Here is a 16913-nt window from a genome sequence, read left to right as displayed (position 1 = left end):
GGGCGCCCCGCGGGCCTCGTCCCTCCTCCTCCTCGGAGCGGGGCCGCGGGCGCGGCCGGGCGCGGCGAGGAGCGGGACCGGGGCTGCTGCACCACAGGAGGAGCCGGCCCAGGTGAGGAACGCTCGCCGTAACGCTTGCAGCGGCGCTGCCCCGGCCCCTCGGGCTCCCTGCCCCGCCCGGGGCGGGCTGCGGGCGCTCGGGCCGGGCAGGCAGCGGCCGGGTCAGGCCAAGCGGCCGCGCTGAGCCCCGGCTGCCGCAGCCGAGCGCGGGGCCCAGACCTGCCCCGCTGCCTCCCCCCGAGGAAGCCGCGGTCTCACTTCCGTGATCCTCGTTGCTTTGGGATTTTAGATTTTTTTAAAATGAGCTTACATGTATTTTTTGTCTTGTGTATTCTGTAATTCAGCAGAAGCACGTGGAAAAGTAAATTCTTATGCTAGAAATTGTTTTCGGTGGTGTCCAGCGACAGGAGAGGAGCAGTGGCCATAAACGAAAACACAGGAAGTTCCACCTCAACATGAGGAAGAACTTCTGTACATAAAGGTGGCAGAGCCCTGGAGCAGCTGCCTGGGAAGGGAGTCCCCCTCTGGAGACATCCAAACCCAGTGAAGGCATTACCCCCTCTAGGTCACCTGCCTTGACTGGGGGTTTGACCAGATCATCCCTGGAGGTTCCTTCCAGCCTTACCTGCTCTGTGATTTTTATAATTCCACACTTGGTATATTTGTCAGTGAGATGTTGAAGTGCAGATGCAACTATTTGTTTAAAAATAAGATATATTTAGCAAAGCCAAGACTAAAATTCGGATTATGTTACTTATAGGTCTTTAATAATAATTTTTTTTCTTTTGGATGTTACTTGTTTTAGGAAATAAGCTTTAAATAGGAATCAATTTGTGTACTTCTTTAAAGTTGGTTTTAAATAGAGAAGTGGGGAGACTAATACTGTGCATTTTTGTTGCCTTTTCAGTAATATAATTCCACTTTTCTTTATTTTTCCTCCCGAGAAAAAATAGTGTCTTCTGATTAAAAATGTAGTCTACTAAGCACGGAGTGTAAAACTTGTGAATTTCTAGGATGTATGTGTAATTTTCAGAGTCAATTTATGATGCGTTTTGTTTGAGTTTTTTTCACCGTGTGCAATTTCTTTCTGCTTTCAATGTCTGTTTCTTTCAGGAAGAAAATGAAAATATTTTCTGAGTCTCACAAAACTGTTTTCGTTGTGGATCACTGCCCCTACATGGCAGAATCATGCAGGCAGCACGTGGAATTCGATATGTTAGTGAAGAACCGCACCCAGGGCATCATTCCTCTGGCACCCATCTCCAAGTCCCTGTGGACCTGCTCAGTGGAGTCATCCATGGAATACTGTAGAATAATGTATGATATTTTCCCTTTCAAGAAACTGGTAGGTTCTGCCAGCCATGCTGCATATCATGCTTGATACAATATGGGATGTTTTCATTTTTTATTTAAGTATTTTAATATCTTTGTGTTGTTTGGAGTAAGATATCAAATTGTAATTTATCACTTAAAATTTGTTTTTGCTGTTTATATACTTTATTTTATTAGTTTAAGTAGTATGTAAATCTCATTACATATTTAATTTTGGAATATTTCATTGTTCTAATGTCACATTACAAGCTGGTGCAAAACATGGAGAGGTGCTTTAGGGAACTTAGAGCTTTATTATTGTGCTCTCCTGAACAATGACTTTACAAAAGCCTCAGTGAGGAATGGTCTTAAGTTGAATTTTCTTGCTGAATACACATGGTAGGCTCTTTGTAAGAGTTTTGGTGTCAGCATTGAAGGAATTCTGGGCTTTATGAAGAGAGTAGGATTGCCCTGGAGCTAACAGTTTGGAAAAGTGGGAGGAGAGCTTCCTGGCACACACAGCTCCTTGTTTAGAAAACCATGTTTTCTTAGTTTGTTAAATTATAGTAGATATTTACCCCATGATATACTGTGGCAGACTTTGGAGAATGATGTGCAGTTTACAGTATTAGAATTTACTTTATTTTGTGCCTATCCTGCTGAAAATATAATATAATTTTTAAAATACTAATATTTTGTAAATCTTATTTGGTGTAGAGAATGATTTTCTGGTCTACAAATATAAGTTGTTAATTATATTACTAAGGGGAAAGCTTAATATAGCAGGAGTGTGTGATTTTTGTGGGTTTGTTATTTTGAGTTTGGCTTGTCATTGCACATTATCTCAGGACAACCAGAAAAAAGAAGTACCATTCATGTTGGTTTAAATTTGGGGAAGTAACAATTTAATGGCTGTTACCTTAATGTGCTTTTTTGATCGTTGTAGGTGAACTTCATTGTGAGTGATTCTGGGGCTCATGTGTTGAATTCTTGGACTCAGGAAGATCAGAACTTGCAGGAGGTATGATTTATAACTGTTCTTTTGTTTTGTAGTTCAGATTTCATTGTGAAATAAACATTGTGTTCAGTGTGGAGTAACTCTGGTTAATGACAGTGTTGGTGGAGCTAGTCTGAAGTTGTTGTATAACAGAATTTCAAATAGCTGCCTGTGAGCCTGGATTATTCTATGGACAAAATTTAAAAAGAATCCAGTATCTTTAAGTAGAGACTTAAATATTTAAAATAAACATTATCAATAAATTAGTTACATATTCCTTCTGTAATTTAGTGCTGCATTTTGAACTTAAATTCTTTTTTGAAATATTTGCATGAGAGGCAAATAACTTGTGTTAAATACTTTAATTGTTAATATCCTATTTATGGTTGTGCTTCATCCTCTGAAAAATTTACTTTGAGGAAGAAATGCATTTCCAAACTCTCAGAAAATAAAAGCGGAAGACAACGAGCAATATTAGAATGTCTTTTGGGTGTTGGATATAAGTTGTTATAACAAGTTGTTATTTTGGTCAGGTATTTTTCTGTAATAAATGCGAATAATTAAATTGCAAAGGATAATTTAGGGCCGAATGTTTTGCAGAAGGCTGCCAGTGAGGTTCGTTAGTGGTCCCACTTGCCCTTCTCCCGGTGTTAATCTGCAGTCAGAGTGTTAGAGAAGCTGGGAGGTGCCTCTGGGGGTAACAGCTCTGTGTCCCGCCCAGCTGATGGCGGCGCTGGCGGCCGTGGGGCCGCCGAACCCGCGGGCGGACCCCGAGTGCTGCAGCATCCTGCACGGGCTGGTGGCCGCCGTGGAGGCGCTCTGCAAGATCACCGAGTACCAGCACGAGGCCCGCACCACGCTCATGGAGAACGCCGAGCGCGTCGGCAACCGCGGCAGGATCATCTGCATCACCAACGCCAAGAGGTGGGACCGCGGGCTCTGCTGGCTCCTGGCATTGCCACCAGGGCTGCAGGCAGCTCCTTTGCACAGATCCTTCTCAGAGCACTTCTCACCTTATCAAAGGTTTTGTTATGGGGTTCTGACAGATGGTGCAGCCTTAATGAAATTCGCCTTTCTTTGTAGTGACAGCCATGTTCGGATGCTGGAGGATTGTGTTCAGGAGACCATTCATGAGCACAACAAACTTGCAGCTAATTCTGACCAGTGAGTATGCTTTTTACAGTTTTTTCTATCCTCTAGGAAATATGGATGTATTTCACAAAACTCACTATAATGAACCATTTGAATGAATGTGAAGTAGAAGGTGGTAAATCATCATATTGTTGGCTTAGAGCTGATGTATGATCATTTTCTTTCTAGTGTCGTCCTCATAGGACAGGATTTCTTTAGCTTGTTACCTTCTACATCTACTCCAAAATCAGATGCATAACTGTGCCTTGTTACACATTGTGTTTTTAATCACTAATTTATCTGGAGCAGTTTTTCTTGATTATACTGTTTACTTTCATGTTCACCTTCCTTTGACTAAAACAGCTAACTTCTTTGAAACTAGTTTTAGTTTCTAAATGACTGTATTGCCTGGAGCTTCCCTTGAGATAAAGGAATCTTAAAATACAGAGTGCATCTCCTCTGAGAAGTCTTTCTCCACATATGTTTTGTCTAATGAAACTGAAGTGTTTGTCTACAGCGCTGTGTTATCTTGTAAAGTTGTTGTGGGTTGAGAGCCTATTCCTGGTTGCTCCTCAGGCACTTCAAGAGCAGAAGCAGCACTCTCCTGCTTTTTTTCCTGCTGCAGTTGCAGTTTCATGCATGTATAAAGGATCCTGCCCAAGGAATTAGGTGTTAAATCTATTGTAAAGACAGGGATGTCTCATTCCTGTAGGTACAGATGTGGTACAACGTTTGTATCACTCCAAACTTCAGCCACATCAGGATTAGCATATATCCCATTACATGTCCCAGCTCTCTGTGCTGTTTGGGTAGTTGTTCTCATGTTCCCTGGAATCCCCTCATTCTTACCTACACTTGGAGACACAAATCCTTTGTAGTGTCAATATTCAGCTGAATAAAGCTGAACAGATTGCACCAGTTAAGGACTTACTCCATTGATGTGTCCAAAAAAGAAGCACAGAGCTGTAGCATCTGAGGAGCAAGAAGTGTTAGGCTTTTATTTTTATTCTGATCAGAACTGATTTTGAAGTCTGTGCTTTTGAAATTTGTATCTGTAACCTAGTTCCTGCAGCACGCTTTCATAAACAACATGTTACAAACATATGTTTTGATTCTGTGTTCTAGATATCAGAATTAATTTAATTTTAGGAGATAATCTGCCATGCTGTAGGCTAAGCAAAATGATTTTATTTTTAAGTCTAATGCAGATTCAGAAATGTGAACTGGTGTTAATCCACACATACCCAGTTGGTGAAGACAGCCTTGTTTCAGATCGTCCTAAAAAAGAGGTGAGGAGCTTAAAATGAGAAAGCTTATCCCAGATTGAACCATGTCAGACTGAAAATAGTGCAAATTATTCTGTTGTTCAGTAGCAAAAGCACATGTGGTGGTTGTTTGAAACCAAGTACATTAAAAAAACCTGTAATATATTCTGCTATTCAACAGTCTGCTCTGCATTAACATGCTGTCTGTAAGAAAAGACCCCAGAAAAATGACTTAACATGAAAAGCATGTAGTGCTGCATAGTATTTAATACATGAAAAGGACTATGAGGAGGTACATTCCTGTGATTCATTTCTACAGAACTCTGCTGTAGTTGTGCTAAAAATTGTGATTAGAAGATAGCAAATTGACTACTTCTCTCTCTGGGTCTGGGTTCTGGGATTTTTTTGTTGTTGTTGTTTGGGGTTCTTGATTTAGGGTTTTGGAGGATTGTTGTAGTTTTTGTTGTGTGGTTTTTAAAATTTATTTTGTTTTGGTTTTGAGCCCCAACCCAATGTTCTTTTTGGCTAAGGAAAAATCAAATACATCTCCTAGCTTGTGTTTATTTGCCTTGTGTCTGTATGATGCACTTACAGGTAGACATCTAAAAATTACTTTGCTGTTACTCAGCAGGTGAAAGAATGTAAAACCAGGCCCAGAGCTGCTGTTAAGATTTATTCCCCATGTTGTGATGCTAATTTTTCCTATCAACAATTAGTGACTCAATTTTTAGCACACTTCTAATTTTTTTTAACCGTTTTTAAGCACTGCATCTGTAGCAGTTGGCATAAGCTCAAAATTCAGAATGAAAATAGTTTTTTGCTTCTTGCTCAGTAGTTTCCCCTGGTGTGGGTTTCTGAGTGGTAGCTTTAGCAGTATAAATGCTTATTTGAGAGTTGAACAAACTGTACTGTTGAATGATATCACAACCTAAACTATGAATTCTGTGTATCAATTCATTTCAGCTCTCCCCTGTTCTAACCAGTGAAGTGCACAGTGTCCGTGCAGGGAGGCACTTGGCTACAAAACTGAATCTTTTAGTACAGCAACACTTTGATCTGGCTTCAACCACAATAACTAACATCCCTATGAAGGTAATACTGTGTCTGCAGCTCTGTGTTAACCAGATGCATCACTTCTAAATTTGTTTGAAAACTTTTGATGTTTATTTTAATTGAATTTTTACATTGTTTTTCTCTCCATATCATATTTTCTGTTTTGTTTTTTTTTTTTTTTTTCTTTTATTAGCCCACATTCAATGTCTGTGATCAGGTTAGTAAAAATGAAGTAGGGGAAAAAATGTAAAGAAGGATCACAGAACAAAATATTGTATTGCCAAATCTCAATTTTTGATGTAGCAATACAAGTGTTATTTCAGTTCTGTTTGTTTACCTCAGATCAATTTGTCTGTGATTCTTTTGTCTTTTTCTAGTTGTGTTTAGATATTCTTGACCCTTGTGCATTATAGTGGCATAGTGAGTCTCTTTTTCCTCTGTTTCATTATCATGCCCACCCAACATAAAGGTGTTTGTAACTAAAAGCTGCTTTTTTACCAAGAATTTTCCAGTGGGTTTTCTACTCTGAAAATCCATAAACATGAAATGGAGACAGGATATATCTAGTTAAGAAAGAGATTCAATTAAGTGTCTTGTGGTAGAAGTTATGTCCATATTTTAAATTTTTTTGCTACTTGGAGGGAAATCAGTTTAGAATGTCAGGTGTTAAGTTGACAGTAATTTTCTGATCAGGCAGCAAGAGACAATTGAGACAGATGTGTCAGTATTCTAACAGAAAATGAGCCATGGGCAGGTAACCTTCATGATTAAAAAATTCATTAACTTGTAACACAGTCAATCATTGCATATTTGAAATCTAGCAATATTGCATGGATTTTATGAGTTAAAACATTATATCAAAATAATTTTCAGTTTTTATGAGAGTTTGACATGGGTCATGACATAGATGTGACTTCAGTTTGCAAATACCTTGTCTGTAACTTTCTGACCTGTGTGCTGCTGGTGTGCCTCTCCCTTCTGCCTTTGTCTTTATAGTAATAGATTATGTTGGGTTCTCTGTGGTTTTTTCTTTTTTTTTTTAAATTGTTTTTCTTTTTAAACTTGGAGTAAATTAGCAGAGTTACTGTTCTGTTTTTGCTGATCTTCTGCAGCTCTTTGAAGATGCAGTGTCCTCTTTACAAAAATCAATTTTTTTTTAGTTATAACTTGCAGCTGCAAGTGCACTTCATTTCATAAGCTTAAGAAGTACTAAGTTCAAAGTGTGGGTTTTGGTTTGGATTCTTTATTTTTGGTTTTGAAAAGTAATTGTCACTCTACCCTGCAGTGAGTCTTTGCTGCTGCTCAGCAAGTTGTAACTGCTGGTGATTATGTAACATTTTGTAGGCTTCCTTAACTTCACTAATTTAGTGAAGTAGTCAAGCCTAGTTTTTACTTGTATGTGATGCTCTGCATGGTGACATGAGGCTTGTGTGAAGAGGAATAGGGTTTCAAAAAAGTAAATAAGAGGAAAAGTAGTTGGCTGCATCTTTAAACTGCTCAGAAAGCAAAGTTCCCTCAGCATTGCAATCCTGTTGTTGTCTGAGGCCCTTGGAGATTTTTTGTTTTCTTCCAGACTGAAAGACAAATGTAGAATCATTCATTTATGAAAATGGTGACCTCTAGCTAAAGTAATTCTGTTTATATCCACCTTTCTCTTTTGAAGGAAGAACAACATGCTAACACATCAGCCAACTATGATGTGGAGCTGCTTCACCACAAAGAGGCACATGTGGATTTTTTAAAGAGTGGTAAGTAGGAATGGCCCTCTGAAGGTGCCTCTGATCAGCCTCTTTAGGAGTATTCACAAAGGAAGATTGAGACCTTCAAATCCATGTAATTTTCAGGCTCAAATAGTAAATATTTCAGTTATTCCTTGTAACCCAGGAAACTTAATTTGTAATGTTGGCATTAGAGTTTTACTCATTATTGACATATTTTAATACAGCAATGAGAAAACAGGCCAAATTCACATTTGTTCAGGAAATTGCTGTGAGATTTGAAGGGCATGTCAGTTTCTTACTGAGATACAAAAAGTAGGTGAGAGACCAGATATGCAGGGAGATTTTACAAAATGAAGTCTCTCTTGTGGATATTTGTGCAAAATTATGCCTTGCACAATTGAACTTTGAGTAATAATAATTAGCACCACTTACATCCCACAGGCCTGTTTATGGCAATAATTGCTTTGGAAAAAACAAGACTTGTTTGGCTGTTGAGCTTTTTTGTTGTATTTGAAATACCTATCTTTTTTTTTTTGTAAATTTGGAATTGCTATCACCTCTGAGGTGAATTTTTAATAGCTCAACCAAAGTTAGAAAAGCGCAACACTTAGCCTTTTGCAGAATTATTTTGTTGAGGAAACTGCCTGATGTAAAACTTTGTTAAAAATCAGCTTATAACTTCTCTATTAGTAGAATTAAATGTCATATGATCCATAAGTAGCCATTTTGGGGAGTTTGTGCTTTTTGTCCCATTGCTTTGAGGAAGAGGAGGTAACTCCTGTCATCTCCAAGTGCTGTGCTCCAAATTTTAGGGGAGTGGATGACTAAAGATTGATGAAAAGCATGGGGTGTTGCAGTAATGACCTCAGCCTCACCTGAACTGTGGTATGATGTTGAAATCTTGAAGCTTTTATTGCCAGGGCTCAGAAGCAGTTTTGTAAAACCTGTAGGCTCAAGGAATTAGGTCTCCTAGGAAAATACAAAAGCACTCTGGCTGCATTTCCTCTTCACATTTTCCCATCAGGGCTTTGAGAGGAAAAAGTCTGCTCTTTGATCCTGTAAATTTTGGGTTCTTTCATTTGTTTCTAAATACATAATTCAGCTGTAATGGCTCTGATGCTAGGAAAGTGGGAATTTAGTTACACTGGTCTTATTTCTCTGAAATGTTGTCAAGGAATTTTCAGGTTAAATAAGTTTGGCCTTCAGATATTCTGAAGATAATTTCTAAAATTGTTGCAGTTAATTTTAATAATAAAGTATTTCCAGTATTTTAATAATAAAGCATTTGTGGTCAGTAGAACACATTGAGAGAATTCAGGCTGAATGTGACATAGCGATGAGACCAAATATTTCTTTCCCCAAAAAATTAAACTTGTCAAATGTACCTTTAGATTGGTTTAATTGACTTTGGGAATACAATATGTACAAGAAACAGTCAGCTCTAGTATGTAGGAGTTCTGATTTCTGTGTGGAAAATTTTGATAAAGATATTGTCTTTAAGTCCTGAGCATTTTAGCAGGAAAAAATTGCCTGCTACTGATAAAACTAAACTTATGCAGAACTTTCTAATTGTTAAATCAAAAGGTTAGGTATCTTAAGTTTTAAATTTAGATTGCTTTGTGTATATATTCATGTTACATTTTGTACCTTAAGTTTAGAGTTGTTTTTCTGTAATAAACTCTGGTTGATCCCCCCACTTTCTGCCTTTCTCTGCAGGTGATAACCACGTGGGTGGCAATAGCAGAGAAGGCACATTTAAAGAAACTGTGACACTGAAATGGTGCACTCCGCGAACCAACAGTGTGGGTAGGTGCCATGGAACTTTCCAGACCTGGTTGGTAACTTGTACAAATCTGAGTACAGGAGAGAAAGCCAGGGCAGATCTGAGATAGCTGTGCAGCTCATGCACCCTATTAACTATTAGCAATTTATGTTGACTTGTTGAGCCAGCAGGCCAGAAATAGAGATAAGAGAAATAAGAGCAGACTGACTGATCAGTGAAGTGATTCAGGAGATAAAGAATTGGGGTTTCTGCTGGAAACAGGGCTTGGTTGGGAATGTATGAGATTCTCAGAGCTGTTGCTTCTTAGGAATCCTCCCAGTGAGGACTTTCATACTGAGAGGCATCTAGACTTTTTAGTTCTGCTCATTGTGTACTAGCCTCCTCCTCTTCCATTCTTTTATTTTGTGGATTTTTTTTCTGTCTCTGGAATTACACTCCACTTTTCTACTCCTTTATTTTTCAGAGCTGCACTATTGCACTGGAGCATACAGAATTTCACCAGTAGATGTAAATAGCAGACCTTCTTCATGCCTTACAAACTTTCTCCTTAATGGTAAATTTGTGTCCTTGGCTAATTATTCAATGTTAGAATTTTTAATTTTGTAAATGGAGCATGTGGCACATTTTGATTGGTGTAGCAGTAATGTGTATATACTGTAAAAATACTACATTTATTTTAAAATGTCCTATAAATAAGAGAAGCAAGTTTTTAAATGTCTTCAAAGGCAATTGTATTTTGAATCTTAAAGATGGGAGGAAATATATAAAGAAGCAACAAGTATTGAAATGGAGGTTTGTGTGTTTGCAAACAAAATGGCATTACAAATATCCTTTTAACAGAATGTTTCCTTCAGTCAAGTCATTTGATTGTCTAAACATGCAGTGGTTTTATTAAAGACTATATCTTAATGTATTTTTCTCTAGAGATTGTGTAGTGAAAATGTCCTTTGATTAATAAAAATGGTTAGAACCAAAATTAATAGCATATTTCAGATAAGCTCACTCTTCTGATTTTTGCTTCCTGACAAAAAGAAACTTATTTGGAGAATGCACCCTTTAATGCTTGGTGTATTCTACTGAAAATAAGACAAATGCAGTTTTATTTCTCTTGTCTGAAGAACAGTATCCATTTTAAGCATTAGCAAGTGGTATCAGCTGATACCTTTATACTCAAGAGGTTATTTTATTACTTTTTGAAAGTTGCTTTTAATGAGAGTGGTTCTGCAGCAGGGCCATTTGAATGCCTTATGAATATGTATTTTTTCCTAAGAATAATATCCTATAGAAGAAATGATTGGTTGATCTAGGAGAGGCCTTTTGGTGTTGCTTTGTAAAATTTTAAGGTGCACATATACCCTGTTCTGTGTCAAGAAATGAGGAGATGGAAGTTTCTTGTTCAGCTGGCTGAAAACACCACCTTGGTGGGTTCAGATTCTTCCTGTATTTATGCAGCTCAATATTTAAAATTGCAGCACCCAGGAATGAGTGAATGAAACTCATCTCCCTCCACCAGGTCGCTCGGTGTTGTTGGAGCAGCCACGCAAGTCTGGCTCAAAAGTCATCAGCCACATGCTCAGCAGCCACGGGGGAGAGATTTTCTTGCATGTGTTGAGCAGCTCCCGCTCAATCCTGGAAGATCCCCCCTCAATTAGCGAGGGCTGCGGTGGGAGGGTCACTGACTACAGGATCACAGTAAGGGTCTTTCTGTGCTACACTGCTGCTTCTCTCACATGACAACAGATGCTGGGCATAGGTGTGGGAAGGAAATGTTAGAGTGGGTTGCATGGTCAAGTTTCCTTTGTAATAAATACCTTGATAGATATTTGGTAAAAAATACTACATTTATTGATTGCTATGCCTGCTTCATAAAATACTTTGTGTGTCAAGGAATGCCTCCTTAATGCACTAGGAGTGTTTAAAGTTTGTTCTGGTTCTAGAAAAATATTTTTCTTGGCAAGTTTCTTCTGTGGGTTGGATACATATAGGACTGTATCATGTGCTTATTGTCAAAGGATAGATTGCACATGAGTGTTTGTACAGTAAATAAAAAAGATGAAGTTGACAGCTTTGAACCCTGATATCAGACAATCAGCTCATATGCCTTTTGTTTATCCTTTATTTTTTTTCAATACATCCTTGATATCTTTTGTAAATAAGCAGAAGTTCCTTCTGGAAAGATATAACTCTTCCCATACATGAAATACCTTGTAAATCTGGAAGTCCTCCTTGTCAAAACCCATACATTGATATTTACCCCATATTTCTGTGCCTCTGTTTTTGTGTTCCCCCTGGTAAATGCATGAGAGTTAGAGACAGGGCTGTGGTTGGTAGGGTCAGATGTGGCAGTGGGATGGTACAAAGTGATAAGCAAGGCTAAGCTGTTTAGCCCCTTCACTGAAAGCTACTTTGTTAGAGAAATGCCTAATTGTATCTTGTTTGGTTATCATTAGGATTTTGGTGAATTTATGAGGGAAAACCGATTAACTCCTTTTCTAGAGCCCAGATATAAGATGGATGGAAGTCTTGAAATTCCATTGGAACGTGCAAAAGATCAGTTAGAGAAACATACTCGTTACTGGCCTATGATTATTTCTCAGACCACCATCTTCAACATGCAAGCTGTAAGTAACCTGGGCTGTGTACATTTTTGTTCTGTTCCTAGATTGAGTTTTGCCTTGTCACTTGATGAAATACCAACTCTATGGGGTGATAAATCCCTTGCTGTATAATCAGTTTAATTCAGCTTTATTTTTGCTGAGCTAATTCTGTATGTAATGCAGTAGATTCTTGGAATGGTATTTAAATAAAGTGATTTGAACCTGACAGCTCCAGTTCTGCTGGGTAAAGAAAGCACCCACTTACACTTAGAATTAGTACTAAACTGAGGATAAGAGGGTGGAGTTTTGTTGTGTGTTGTTTCATTACCTTTAATTTTTTAATCCCTATTGCTCTTCTGTGACACACACGCATTTTCTTGTTGTTTATTTCTGCAGGTAGTACCATTAGCCAGTGTGATTGTGAAGGAAACAATGACTGACGAGGATGTGTTGAATTGTCAAAAAACAATATACAATTTGGTGGACATGGAGAGGAAGAACGATCCACTGCCAATTTCAACAGTTGGTACCAGAGGAAAGGGGCCAAAAAGGTTACATGCATATCTCTCTTTGTTGATTCTGGACTATTTCTCAGAAATACTCTGTTGGCAATGTTTTCATACCAGATTTTTAAAATATAGTTTAAAGTAATACATAGTGAACTAAACACTGTATTGCACATCCCAAATGCTGTGAGTGCTTCACCTGTATCATTTAGGGGCTATAACAGTACTGATAGTGCTGTATATTAGGGAAAAAAAACTGTACAATTTTATTGTCTAAGAATTTAAGTATGTTAAAAAATATGAAATCAAAGTTATCAGCAAAGTTAAGAAATTGATACAATATGGACAGATAAAGTGGAATAATTTCAAGTTTATAAAAAAGGAAAACTGAAGTATATTATAAATGAACGGTGCATTAAAATTGGGATATATTAGAAGCCTTATGGAACAGTTATTTAAAATATGGGATACTTCTTTAAAATAAACATGGAATATTCTGATCCCTCAATCACTGGGATGTGTTCCTTGTATTTCCAAGAATGGATTTTTTTGAAAAGAAATTCAGCTCCTGATTTGCCTACATGACTGGGAGTTATTGACAATAGTGTGGTGCAATTGTTCCTTAATTTTTTTAGTCCAAATAACGTAATAATTAATTTGCATGTTAGTGCATGAGTGGCCCTCTGACATTGCATTGTTAGCAAGCACCTGAGAGGTTTCACAAGTGCCAACAATTATGATTTCATTGGACATAATCCATTTCAATTTGTATTTTACTCTGGGCGTTAACTGGGAAATGTTAATGTGGTTCAAGCATGGAGAAACTGCAGCTGGAGAAACTGCACTACAGGAGGACAGATAATCTCTGGGGAGTTATTTTTGGTCTGGGGGTTCTGTGTTGTTTGTTAAGGCCTGCATTCATCCAGTCAGTAGCTGAGTGGCGGTGGTGACCCTCAGTGTGGTGTTTCCTGGCCCTCAGGGATGAGCAGTACCGCATCATGTGGAACGAGCTGGAGACCCTGGTGCGAGCGCACATCAACAACTCTGACAAACACCAGCGAGTCCTGGAGTGCCTCATGGCCTGCAGGAGCAAACCCCCCGAGGAGGAGGAGCGCAAGAAACGGGGCAGGAAGAGAGAAGACAAAGAGGACAAGTCAGAGAAGCTGGGCAAAGACTATGAATCAGATAAGCCATGGCAGGATTCAGAGAGGTACATTTTCTAAAGTGAAATCAAACTGTAGCATAACTGTTGTTCTTAGCTGACCTCTTAGCCAGGTGTTTTAGCTTGAGGAGTTCCTGCTGTTGGATTCTGTCATAACTACACCACCTTTTTGATATTAAACTGCTTTGTGGAAACCTAAAGCATGGCTGAAAACATGGGACAAGCTATTTTCTTTTATCAAGCTGTAGATAGTTCAGTGTTCAGGTTGATTAAACAACCCAGCTTGATTTGGCTCTTCTCTTCAGCTGAGCATCAGGATTATAGTCCATTTACCTCCTGTCTGTAATTCATGTTGTTACTGTAGCTTGTCTAAGTGGCAAGCACCTGTCAGTCTGTTCTGTATTCCTTCTTTGAAACTACTTTCTACAGACATCCAAAAAACTCATGGTAGTAAGCTTAATTTGCATGTGTTCTGTGCATGCTGGGATCACTTAGGACGGGAGGGCCTTTTCATCTACCCTGCTGTCACCGTGCTGATGACATTCCATGCCTTCCTGTGAATGATCATTCCTACAACTTTGCTTTCACACGTGGAACAGAAATGGGGACTGAGATAAAAGGGGTTTGGTGTGAATGGGTCTGAATTCACCTAGAAAAGATAATAGGAAATTGTATCATTTCTCTATGTATTTATTTTAATTTAGTCTTTCCTTCAAAATTCAGACATGAATTGTCTCAACAACTAAAGTGAAACTGTGTATTAAGAACCCTTCCTATGTGTAATGCTTATACAGAGGATTATTTGGCTACAATTCTCTATTTTTTTTCACCCACTCCAAGGGGTCAAAAGAAAATTTCTTATGGTACAGGTCTTGTATAATTTTGAGCAGTACAGAAAGCTATCAAGAATTATGTTGTGCTCAAGCATATTTTTCCTCACCCTTTTCCTTCCCTCTGGAAAAGGTTAAAAGGTCTTTTGGATCGGGAGAAAGAAGAACTGGCAGAAGCTGAAGTTATCAAAGACTCCCCTGATTCTCCTGAGCCCCCCAACAAAAAGCCTCTCATTACAATGGATGAAATGCCCACAGTTGAAAAGGCGAAAGGTAAACCAGAACAATTGCAACAGATTATTTCTTTTAAAGGTAGATGTTGTTGCATCAGTCTGTGTTTTCTAAAGTAACGAGGTGAATCATATTGGAGTTAAAGCTAAGTCAGTGAAGATCATGTTTAATTGAATGCTAAATGTTGAGAAATTCTTGGAAAACACAGACCTGCCAGGTCTGTGAAAAAAGGGAGATACTGAGACACTGTGTGGGTCTGCTGATTGATTCTTGGGTTGACAGGGGGTTGGCCAAGTTCCTGCTGGTGCTGTCTGACCTCCTGTATGTGGGAAATGCTGTTTGAGGGCAGGTGTCAGAAATCACTGTCTCCTGCTAATAAATAATCAACTTGCCTAAGCAGTGCAGTTGTCAGAATGGACAGTTCTCACTCTTCCTTGGTGTGAATTATTTTCTGTCACAGTGGCTGAGCTGATGCTGAGATTCTGCATTTAAAGCAGAGTCCATCTCATGTGCAGCAGCTCCTCAGCCATTATCACTTTGCATATTTTCTGTTTATTTAGCCACTACTGTAAGTTTGTTCAATATTAGTTGTTTTAACATGTTGAATTATCATAATCTGTAATTTCCTTTAAGGTGTTATAATGATGTAATGTTAATTCAAAATTTTCATCACTTAGACTCTTTTTGCTTACAATTTTAGGGCCAATGTCCTTGCTGTCTTTATGGAGCAACAGAATTAATACTGCCAACTCTAGGAAACACCAGGAATTTATTGGCCGGTTGAACTCTGTCAACAACAAAGCTGAGCTGTATCAACATCTGAAAGAAGAAAATGGGTTTGTATCAGGAAATGCATCATTACCCATATCATGGTAGCAGTCAGCGTGGAGTTTACAGCATTAGATACTCCTTTGATGATTAAAATATCTGAGTACGTTCCTTTGCTTCTCAGCATTGATGGAGAACCACAGCAGTGTTTGGTTTTCTGTTTGCATCTGTGCTGAGTGAGACTGGCTGCTGAGAGCTGGGCTTCCCTAGGCCTCAGCAAAACTCTTAGTAAATGGTTATTACCCCTGCAGCAAAACTCTTATTAAACTGCAGGGGTTTAAACAGTAGCTGAGACTTTCTGCTTGCTTTGACTTTCAAAGGAATGGCTGATACAGAAATATTGTTGGTAATAAAGTGGTTGACTCTTAGGCTGTGCTGGAATGAAGTAGTCCTACAAAAAATGTTCTACAAAAAATACTGGAAAACCAAACCAGCCTCCTCTGAAGGAAATCAGATGATGGTAGGCAATGATCAGTGTAAGAGGGCTGAAAATCAAGTCCTTGGAAAAAATAGCCAAAGCTCAAGTTTTCAAAATGGATTCTCCAGTCACATGAATATTATCCAGTCACATGAATATTGTCTGTTTTGGTGAGGTTGATAGTGGATGGTTTTTCACAGCTGAATGTATCTCTGCAGAAACCTTTCCTTTATGTAATGACTGCTGCTTAAAGAAGTATTAAGAGGAGGTAAGATTGCATATGGGGTAGGGAGAGACAGGACAGTTAGTGAAGTGAAATAATTAAAGCATTTAAATCTGATTTTTTTTTAACTGTTGATTTTTCTTCCAGTAACAAGCCTTACCACTTGTTTGCTTGCCTTTCAGAATGGAAACAACAGAAAATGGAAAAGCAGGCCGGCAGTGAGGATTAATTCTGTTTCTTGGGACAAAACCTGGCCAAAATGCAAAACTATTTAATGCTGGAATTGCTCTTGGTACTGTTTCAATACAATTGTATAGCTGTGGTTTGATTGGTTTTTACATTTTTCTAGACCTATTTTTGCTATGAAGTATAAAACCTGCGTATCACGTTAAACCAGCTGTGTGCAAATAGGAGCTGTCCTGAAGTGTTTTCCAGTCGTGCTTTAGGATGAAGAAAACCTCTGCTGCCATGGAGTAAATCAAGTAATCAAAAATGTTAGTCACCTTTAAGTCCTTGCCCAGAAGTATTGGATACTATTTCAAAATCAGTGATGACTGTCTTAAAAAAAAAAAAAGAAAAATTGAAGTAATTTACAGTAAGCTGATAACATCCTTAATTTTGGTCCATGAACACCTTTTATTTATATGAGGATTCCTCAGGAGTCCATAATTATGGAAAAGACCGCACACTGGGTACCCAGACACTGAGCTGAGAGAGTGCCAGGCTTGGTTTTCATCTGAGGGGTGGGAGGGTGAGGGGTTTTACAGATAGAAATTGTTGGTTTAAAGACTTTTAAA

General features: G+C 38.5%; 1 protein-coding gene across 3 annotated transcripts; it reads left to right on the top strand.

Annotated features, from left to right (window-relative positions):
• Positions 1-13: 13 nt before the first annotated feature.
• INTS13 (integrator complex subunit 13) lies at positions 14-16709 on the top strand. Of its 3 annotated transcripts, XM_058023214.1 has the most exons (18): positions 14-112; positions 1174-1405; positions 2318-2392; positions 3090-3292; positions 3452-3532; positions 4698-4788; positions 5728-5856; positions 6011-6034; positions 7481-7565; positions 9255-9344; positions 9785-9874; positions 10835-11013; positions 11772-11942; positions 12315-12469; positions 13404-13634; positions 14550-14689; positions 15348-15483; positions 16299-16709. In XM_058023214.1, the coding sequence occupies exons 2-18, from the start codon at positions 1181-1183 to the stop codon at positions 16336-16338; spliced, it is 2145 nt and encodes a 714-aa protein (XP_057879197.1). In that variant the 5' UTR covers positions 14-112; positions 1174-1180; the 3' UTR covers positions 16339-16709. The 3 variants fall into 3 exon arrangements, with proteins under 3 accessions (XP_057879197.1, XP_057879198.1, XP_057879196.1); XM_058023215.1 differs by lacking the exon at positions 6011-6034 and having other exon boundaries at positions 15-112; XM_058023213.1 differs by lacking the exon at positions 14-112 and having other exon boundaries at positions 1157-1405.
• The last annotated feature ends 204 nt before the right edge of the window (positions 16710-16913 follow it).

Source organism: Melospiza georgiana, chromosome 4 (assembly GCF_028018845.1).
Source record: "Melospiza georgiana isolate bMelGeo1 chromosome 4, bMelGeo1.pri, whole genome shotgun sequence".
Lineage (NCBI taxonomy): Eukaryota > Metazoa > Chordata > Aves > Passeriformes > Passerellidae > Melospiza > Melospiza georgiana.
This window is presented reverse-complemented; position numbering and strand designations above follow the sequence as displayed.